Source organism: Kogia breviceps, chromosome 12 (assembly GCF_026419965.1).
Source record: "Kogia breviceps isolate mKogBre1 chromosome 12, mKogBre1 haplotype 1, whole genome shotgun sequence".
In the NCBI taxonomy this organism is placed as follows: domain Eukaryota; kingdom Metazoa; phylum Chordata; class Mammalia; order Artiodactyla; family Physeteridae; genus Kogia; species Kogia breviceps.
This window is the reverse complement of record NC_081321.1, coordinates 49,338,422-49,348,698: the sequence shown is the minus strand read 5'-3', so window position 1 is coordinate 49,348,698 and position 10,277 is coordinate 49,338,422. Positions and strand designations below refer to the sequence as shown.

Sequence of the window (10,277 nt, the reverse complement as noted above, 5' to 3'; positions counted from 1 at the left end):
CTCTCACTGTTGTGGCCTCTCCCGTTGCGGAGCACAGGCTCTGGACGCGCAGGCTCAGCGGCCATGGCTCACAGGCCTAGCCGCTCCGCGGCATGTGGGATCTTCCCGGACCGGGGCACGAATCTGTGTCCCCTGCATCGGCAGGCGGATTCTCAACCACTGCGCCACAAGGGAAGCCCTTGTGTGCCGTTTTTAAGAAAAGTGGGAAGATCCAGGATGTTCCCAGTCTACCTAGTTGTTTAAAGGGAATTTTGAGGGATCTGTCCAAGAAAATATTTTCTTTATAGCTTAAACCACCCACGAAAGAAAAAAACCACAGAAAATCTCTCCTTTCCAATCAAACTTGACTACCTTCTCTTTCTTTAACATTTGGCTCTTTTTGTTCTCAAAATTAATTTACCCTGTTGGGAAACTGAGTCTTACCCTTGGCCATCAACAAGACTCTTTTTTGCCTCAAAAGTGAGGTGTTCCCCCCCCCTTACTTCTTAATTTAATTTTTATTTCTTATCGGAGTAAAATTGAAAAAGTGAGGTCTTTTTAAAATGGGAATTCAAGTCTGAAAACTATGGACTGTTTCACTTCCCAAATTAGTAATTTGTACACCTATCTTTGTATATTCCAACCAAATACTATATAGTATTTTTACTATTTCAATGTGCTTGAGGGTGATTTAGGGACTTCTATTTTGGGACAGCAGTAACAACTCATCCAGGCTTATTAATACTATACAAATTGTGGGCTCTCATGGGGATGGGGTCTCAAGGCAGTGTGTTTAAACATAGTACCACTATACAGGTTGCTTGGAAACAATCAGTAGGTAAACTCTCATTAGTATTTAATAACCCTGAGATTCTTCTCAGAAGATGCATGAAGACAAACTTGGTGACTACATTGTTGGTCAATGCAGAGGCAAAAAGGATCTAGATCTAACTTTTGATAGTTGTTAATTCTCCTGGAAAACCTTGGACTCAAGAAAAACGGACAATCCTAAAGGAAAGTAGACCTCAGAATGTTGTATATGTGATACTAGATAAGGAGGCTATTAGCCTAGTCACAGAATGGTTACTTTGCCATGGAAACCAGACAAAAACTGGGTTGGAAGACAGATTTCTTTGCCATAAAAATGTCTTTAGAAAATATAAATGGAATGTTGCTATTCTTTACATTTAATCTTGAATATTCTAAATTCCATAAATAACACTGAATTTATTATTAATAATACTGAATTTAGAATGTTACTGTATTTTAAACATCTATTTTTAATGCACATTCATAAGGTAAATTTACTTTGAAAGCTTTAAAAATACTCAGTAATACATCAGGGATAAAACAAAATCATAGTAATACAGTGATGTTTCAGATATTGAGGCAAATCCTTCATTTAATAAGTATCACATAAGGAACACATACTATACCCAACACCATCTTATTAGCATCTATGAACAAGACTCTTCCATCAGATTCAGTCTAATGGGGGATGAGAGATATGCATAGCCCAAGGTGACAACTGATGTGTCAGAAGAGCAAGCCAGTGTATGTTGGGATTGATCCTGAAGAATGTGTGTAGGAGTTTGCCTGGTAGGAGATAAGGCAGACCATTAAACAGAATAGCATGTGGGAAAGCCCAGAGTTGTCAAATTGTGTATGTTTGAGGGAAGGTGAGGAGTTGGATAAGGGCTAGTTTTCAATCCTTTCCCTCAAGCACCAGTTGAACAGGCAATCTGGATGGAATAATTGTTACCCTATTGTTTGTTCTCTTGCTGAAAAAAGCTTATTGGAAATTGAGTGTGAATGATATTGAATAATGATAATTAGTCTCATTTGTAAAGAAAGAACAATCATTCCCACACTTGGGTGTACTTCTTTGTTAGTAATAATACCTGCTGTGTTCTTCATAATGATCAGGACACAATTTATACCTCACAATTATTCTAAAAGGTAGGGTAATACTTAGTGCCAGGAGTGGATGGCTTAGGTAGATGGGGAGTTTGGTTTCCTCACAAATAACTATTAATAGTCCTCCACCACAAGTAAACTGCACACTCCAAGAAAAACCATGTGCTTGCTGAGCAAACATGCAGTTTTAAGAGTCTCACACTTCCTTCCACTTGGACTGTTCACCCCAAGCCCTCCTAGATGGAAAGTCTGGAGTTGCTCTAGTTTGCAAATTGGGAGTCAGAGAGGTAACAAGACTTACAGAAAAGTGGTAGGCCAAGAACTCACATGGTTAAAGTCCTAAGCCTATGTTCTGAACCACTCTTTTATTCATGGAGGGTTTGGAGGAGGACTTTAAAGAGAGGAATAGAATCTGACTTTTACTAATTATATCCCAACAATAAAAGTCATAACCTCTGGAGTTTGGATTTTACTTTACTCAAATGATTTTAGATACTGATTATTAAAATTGGGGGAAAAAGACAACATAATCCATGATTGCTGAAGGCAGAGAAAAGGGTTTTAAGTGTAAAATGTTTAGTTATGCTCATAAGTAGCTTTAAAAAACAAATCTGTTAGTATGTAACTGGATTCTAGTATCCGTGATGAAATTTTAATTTTCAAGCTTACCATCACATTAAGACTTCTGGGGCTTCCTTGGTGGCGCAGTGGTTGAGAGTCCACCTGCCAATGCAGGGGACACGGGTTCGTGCCCCGGTCCGGGAAGATCCCACATGCTGCCGAGTGGCTGGGCCCGTGAGCCATGGCTGCTGAGCCTGCGCGTCCGGAGCCTGTGCTCCGCAACGGGAGAGGCCACAACAGTGAGGGGCCCGCGTACCGCCAAAAAAAAAAAAAAAAAAAGACTTCTGCTCCAAGTCTTTTAGAGGAGCTAGAACATCTTAAAAAAAAAAAAATGAAAAAACAAATATTAATTTGATCCATCCTACTGGTTATTTTTCTGCTAAAAATATAAACAACAATAAGTTTAAAAGCTGAATTTGAGCCTTCAATTGAAGAAGTCTTTCATCAGCAATGATAGAGCACTCTAGTTGTCCATAATAGGAAATGTACCTTATTTTGCAAAACCTCGAAGTTTATACTTCTATATCCATTAACTCAATCCTCACAAGAAACTGGTATCATTTTATGGTTGAGAAAACTAAAATTCAGAAGCCAATGACTTAAGAGCTAGCTGTGGTGAAACGGTTTTAAATACAGAATGTTTCCTACCCTATCTCACTGCCTCCCGACAAACATCTTACCCAAGTATTCGTGATTATTGATGTTTACTGTTTGAATTTGCAATATTACAACTCACACAATAGATACATGGCACAAAATTCAAACTGTTTTATAAATCGAGTTTTATCTTACTGAAGTCACTCAATATGAGTCCTACAGGAATAAAAAATGTACTATCAATAATTTCTCCATATTTACAGTTTATTTTTTGGTTTTCTTAAGTGAGGGCAATTCTAAAATAATTCATATATGCTTGGAGGTTGCTCTGTCTTAAGTAGTTTTCAGGACACTGATAATTCACTACAGGAGTTAGGGAGCTCGGGGGATGAACAATGATCTGGATGTCTTGAACTTCTTTGGGAAATGACTTAAAAGGTCATGATGTGATTAATTCTGACAAACTCAAGAGAATTTTAAAATTGCCCACTTCATATAATCAAAAGATTGTTTTCAGTATAGAGAAAATGAAATACTTTCACTACTTATAGGGAGAACTCAAGGTCAGAAGAAAAGCAGGCCAGATGAAAGAGTGAAGGCACACATGTAAGGCCAGACTAAGAAGAACACTTTAATACATGAGTCTAAACTATTCAAAACCTAGCATACCTAACAATCAATGAACAGAGGAGGGGTAAGGAGTTACAATGCTTGTTAACCTACAATATTCTTTCATAAAGTTTAAAAGAAAAAAGACGTGTTAATGAGAAACTTCGGTTTGAGATATTACAGAATTTAAGAACCCTGAAAGATTTAAACTAAGAATTAAAAAGCAAGATGATACTTACGGTTTAAAAGAGTTTGGGAAATGTAAAGAATTTGTCATTACTGAGAAAAATGTAAGAGCACACATTATGGGAAAAGACTGTTGCGATGTTTCCATATTTATTGTTTTACTTGTATGTATGTAGATTTAACTCCAGCTAGCAATGGATTTGAAGGTCACAGCAAATAAAGCTATTTTTTTGTTTCATCAAACTATATAGAACTACAAGTTCCTGATATGAGGGAAAACTTTTGAGCAAAATGAGCACCAACTTCAACCATGATTTTCTACAGTAGAACATAGTTAATTACCAAAACAATTTAAACATTTAAAATATTTGATTTTGTGCATACTGAAAATGTGCAGTCTTATTTTTACAGCATTTCCATTTAAAAGAACAATTTCCAAAGAGATAGCTGTATTTTTAGCTGCTCTGTATAATATTTAATAGGCATTTCCAGAAAAAAAAATCACATCAAAACCCATTTGACTGATTTTTCTCTCTGTCCTTTGAGACTCTAGTCCACAGTATTATGTCAACTCTTGATTTTCCCTGGTTTATCCACTTTCTGGATTCTCTTAATAACCCAGAGTCTCTTCCCTTTCACTATCCTGGCAATGTCCAGGCTTCCAAAGATAGAGCTGGTTATAATTAGACCATGGTATGATGTAGTGTATGTTTCCCAATGCATATATTTGCCAAAAATAATTTTTGTACTGTTTTATATTATCCATTTAAAAATTCTTTACCCCATCATTAGTGCAAATAAGGCTTGATCAATATTTGAATTTTTATTATGTACATTTTACATGTATATTTTATCTTCCCAATTCTGATATTTAAAATCCTATTCTATGCTGATTAAAAATTTGAATATACCTAATCCAGTTTTAAATGAAAGTGTTATCTGAGCTATTTTGAAATTCTTTTGCTTTAATATATGGTAAATATGAATTAAACACATGAAAAAATATATAGAATTGAAATGCCCTCAACCTAGGATAATGCTTACAAGAAAAATTATACATGTTTCTCATTAAAAAACTCTGATAATGAAACAATAGACTATATAAGCTCTACAACTTAATATATGTCAGCAAGAATATAAATACACTCTCCTGCCCCCTTTCTCTATCCTCTGGCACTTAAAAAAAAGTCCTTGTGAGTTATCAACATAGTTACCTTTTCAAGAGAAACTGTTTAAATAAAAAATTATTGTAGAGCAAAAAATACAAAGATTTCCACTATTCTTCTTTGGCTTCAGAAATAAAATTTATTTTCCTTTCCTTCTCAGTCCTCTGAGATTTTAAAGACTTTTGGTTCCTTCCCCTTGTATACAAGAATTCTCCACATTTCTACCTTAAAAACTAAACTGGAGAGAATGTGCTCATCTATACTGCACAAGCAAAGATCAGAAGCACAGCTACAAGTAGGGAGGATGGGAAGCAGGCAGTAATGAAATGCATTGTCTGTAAAGTACTTAAAGATAATAAAACAGACTAAAAGTTGGCTTACTTTTTGTTATCACCATGTACCAGTGATAGTGTCAGAGACAGTACATTCTTCTCTGGGGTGAAAGGTTCCTAACGGCATGCTGCCCATCCCCGCAAACCACGCCCCCCCGCAACTCCCTTTCATAAGCCACTGAAGGAGGCTACTCATTTTGTCTCATAGTCTCCTGGCTTATTTCTCATAAGATGTCCTCACCTCAATGAAATTAGTTGATGAACAAGCACTGTCCTTATACTTTATCAACGGCTTTGAAAATTAACTAATTTTCTTCATGCCCAAACCACTGTTTTGTGTGGCTTTATATCTAGCTGCCAGAAAAGCAAGGACAAATATAGGACTACTAAAAGAATACAGATTATAAAAGAAAGCAGGATATTTAAATAAAACATTAGGCTGCAGCTTTTTCATATAGATTAAGTAAAACTAAATCATAGGTGAAGAAAAAATGTCCTGAAAATCAGGGTTGCATTTGGGGAAATGTAAAGAAGGGCATAGTTGAGTTAGATGAACAAGGAAAAAAAATGCCACATTTAAAATTTAATTAAAATTGTAATAAATGTATGTAAGTTGAATGAAGTTAGTTTTAAAAGGGAATGGTTAGTCAATGTTCCAGCTGGTATTTTTCTTATTCAGTACTCAAATATTCACCTGAAGTTACTTTTGGGAGCAAAGTTATTACACTTCAAGATGACTTTGTATTCAGACTGAAAAAGTCAGTAATGAGTATACCACATAGCTTACAAAGCACCTTCCCATAAAATGCGTTATCTTGTCTGAGCTCCAAACAATCCTGTGAGTCAGACACTATAACTAGTGGGAAGTAGCACATGTACCTGAGAATAGAATATTGGCCACCACATAGTATCTACCACATAGCAATTGTGTGAACTTGGGAATACTGGCTGCTTTGTATCTTGGTTTCTCCGTATAAGAAATGGGGATGATGAATGTTCCTACCTCGTAGCTATTGTGGAATTATATGAGGTAATACATGTAACACTTTAATATAGTACCTGGTCCATGAAAGTGCTCAATAAATGCTATTATTATTATTATTTTACAGGCGAAGAAACAGACCAGGAGAGATTAAATTCAAAGTCATGTGATTACTAAGTAGCAAAGCTAGAAGCAGAATTCTAGACTGGATATATTCCTACTACCCTGTACTACCTATGAATATCTACTTTTAATTAGAGTATGGATTAGCCTTTGCACTATTTTTACAGTTTTTTTTTTGCAGCTGAAAATGCCATTTGAGTTTGACCAATTCAGTGGTATTATTAACACCATTTTCTTTTCTTTCAGTGGGAATATAAGTTAATCATAGGAAAAAGGAATGGTCTCTATGGACAACTAGGATAGAGACTAAAATCTAGAGCTAGAAAAAATTTTGTCTTTTCTTTAAACCTCAGAAAAATGGAAATAAAGTTTGCTAGTTGGTAGGAAGCAGAAAGACTGCAAACTCTGTGAGCACAGGGATATTTGTTTACTGCTAAATCTCAAGACTCTAGATTAGTAGGTATACAAACAAACATTTGCTCAACGACTAAATATTTAAACTGAAAAAGTCAACTTTAAAACATGTCCTTAACAGTAGGATTTACTTAGCTATGACATGCTTTCCTTTCTATTTTTAACTGTATAACTAAAAAGTCTATGGTCACCTACCATAAAATAGAGGATTTTTATTATAAGATTCAGAGTAAGAAATAAAAGACTAAATAAGGCCTTGAATAGCTTTATTGAAATCTGTATAAATAAACATGCACATTTCAAATGTAAACTCAAGTGAACTCAAGTGCAGACAAAATTTTAACCTCTGTCATGCAGGAGGTTAGTTTACATTAAAAAAAAAAAAAGAAAAAAAGAAAAGAAAAGAAGAGAAAAAAGGAAAAACCCAAAGCAGCTTTAAAAATACCAGGATGAAAAACCAGCTTTAATATCACGGTATAAAGCAAAGCTATGATCAACATACCTCATTTATCCTGGTCAAATGCATTTCTCTCACTTTTAAATGCTAACATAAATAAATAATTTACCAAAATGTGCACTCACAGAGTGAACTTTTATTTACAATACACAATTTATAATCTATTGTATTTGATTAGTTCAAGTGAAGAACATTATACTTTTTGCTTTAATAACAGTGGGACACAAAGCAATTTCTCAGGTAGTCGATATGTGAAATGTGCCCCAGCATTTATTTTCTATTAAAGGCAGTATTGTATGCCAACTGACAATACATTCTTTCAACTAGATCAAAGGGAAAAAGCAGCAAATGAAAAATGTTTCAAATGTTCACACATATTTTTGGCATCCTGGATCCTTGAATGTGGTGAACTAAAATAAAATTCAAGGTTTGTATACTTTATATACTGTACAGGTTCTGACTCTGGAACATGCAAATGCCAATTCTCTTGTAACAAGTTACCTTCTGAGAAAAGCTGTAAGGCTATGGTGAATTCCATCAGGAACACACAAAGAAAGTTAACAGACCTACCTGTAAAGCCAATTGTCCATTAGTGATTTAAAGGCCAGTATATGAAAAAAAATTCTCATCTAAGCTTGATGTAATTATTACTATGGATACAGAATACTATTAAGTTTGTCCTTATATTACAATACTTGGGAGAGCTGAAAGTTGCCAAATTACCAAAAAATGGAGTAGAGAAAAACAGACAGCCAAAATTTTAATTTTGGACCAACACCAGATTAAAGATATGCATTTTTAAGTAAGTCAAAAAGAATTTGAATATCTAGGGAATAGACCCCAATAGCAGTAAAAAATACTTACATTTAACTGAAAAGTGACTTTCGATGAAGTGTGAAATCTAGAACCTGTTTCCACAGTAGTAATAAGATGAACATAACATTCTGGATTTTTTATGATACTACAAAAGGAAATAACTTTTTCAAGATCATTTCTTATATCATGATTTGGTTTTATAACAGGCCCACATTGACTACCAGGTAAAGATTTGAAAATTTGGTTTTCCAAGAATACTACTGCAGTATTTATGCCACATGGATACCGCAGCTAAATATCATAGTATATGTGGCAGCTTAATGCACATGAATTAGATTATCCAAAAACTAAGTTCATCCATAGTTTTCTTGCAGTATTATTTGAGCAAAATAAATGACCAACATCCACAAATTTAACGTTTGTCATCAATTAACTCACATCCAAAAAATTAAAGAAAACATAATTCATCAAAACAGCAGCAAACTTAAAAGGGATTTATTTGTGATTTCCTATATATATTTAGCTTGTAAATACAAGACTGTAAATGTATTAAGAGACAATTTTTGTTAAAGTTTTCATTGTGTTTCACTTCAAGTACTGCACAAGTTAAAATCTGATAAAGGATTTACATTCAGTTATCTGAAACTCCCCATCTCAGACTTTTGTTTAATGTGGTGGGTAAATTCATCATTTTGATACCACCAGCAGGAAAGTCTCTCTTTTATGGCTTCTAGGACTTTCATTAGTTAGTGTGCATACAGTTTTCATTTTCTATATCATTGTCATTATCATTGCTATCTTCATCACTTTCTAATGGGATGCCTGTGGCAGCTGAAGCACCTTTAGTTTCTCGGTCAAGAGGAAAAAAGCCAGTTCCACTGAAAGTGTCTTGCCTCTGGTAGAAGAGTACATATGCTGCTTTGGACTGTTAAAACAACAAAAAAAAGAATGTTAAAATGGTTATGATTCTTAAAGGTTACGTTAAATACAGTATGAATTTTTAGCTGGTAACAAATTTTGGTGACAGGACATAAATCAAGAAAATCACACATGGTCAAATGGGGGTTACTAAAATTGACTAAATATAAGATGATTTCTATATATAAAGGAAAAATGGTCATTGATTTAACATTTTTATTCTCTTCTAAGTTAGCTGGATAGATAAATAAATCCAACTGTATCACAGATTAACCTAGTTACTCTAAAATGAAATAGAATTCTATGCTTTCTTCCCTCCTGTCTCTAAGGAAAAGGTAAGCTTCTTTCTAATAGTAATAACTTCATTCTGTATTTGCTCTAGATTCTAACTTTTCTTACCATCTTAAGGATACTGTTCCATCGATCATCACTGTGTATCTTTGATGAGTCCTTATCTACTGGACTTTTGGGCATAAAAAATACTTAAGTCTTTTCCCATCATAAATCCCTCTCCATTCTACCTCTTCTTCTAGCTGCTATATACCTCTTCCTCTTCCTCACAGCCAGGCTGGAGACAGAGAATCTAATATTCATCATTCACTCTCATGTACACTCCTCAATTCAATGTGACTGCTGCAACCACTCTAATGAAATGGCTTTCACTAGGCTCAAAAACCTCCTATTAACAAATTAAATGGATGCCTTTTTTAGCTAATCTTTCTGTAGCATTTAATGCTTTACTACTCCTCTTTCCTGCATTAAAGCATTTTTGGCTTCTGTTACACCACTTTTCCTTAGATCTTCCATCTCTACAGTTTCTTCTACTTTTCTGTGGGCTCTTTAAATTCTGACCCTCAAAAAAAATCATGTTCTGTCCTCAGCCTGTATCTTCCCATAGGTGACTCATTCGAACCTATGGTTTTAACTGCTACCTAAGACAGACAATTCAGATTTATAACTGAAGCCAGTTCTCACCCTTGAGTTAACTCACCCTAGTCCTATTAGTCCAATTTCCTAATGGAAATTTCCACATAGCTATTATACATGTATCTCAAACTTCACAGCAAATTTTCTTCCTACGTTTACTACCTTAGTGAATGTTGAAGAGTCATCTTCATCTTCTCCCTCTCTACATCTTTATATCTAATCTTAATCAAGTT

General features: G+C 34.7%; 1 protein-coding gene across 6 annotated transcripts in view; it reads right to left on the bottom strand.

The window, feature by feature from the left end:
• Positions 1-8,678: 8,678 nt before the first annotated feature.
• USP15 (ubiquitin specific peptidase 15) overlaps positions 8,679-10,277 on the bottom strand; it is a 122,997-nt gene continuing 121,398 nt past the window's right edge. For all 6 annotated transcript variants that reach the window (XM_059082204.2, XM_059082205.2, XM_067009670.1 and 3 more), the window contains one exon: positions 8,679-9,124. In XM_059082204.2, coding sequence (XP_058938187.1) covers positions 8,942-9,124 — 183 coding nt within the window. In that variant the 3' untranslated portion in view covers positions 8,679-8,941. The remainder of the gene's footprint in view (positions 9,125-10,277) is intronic.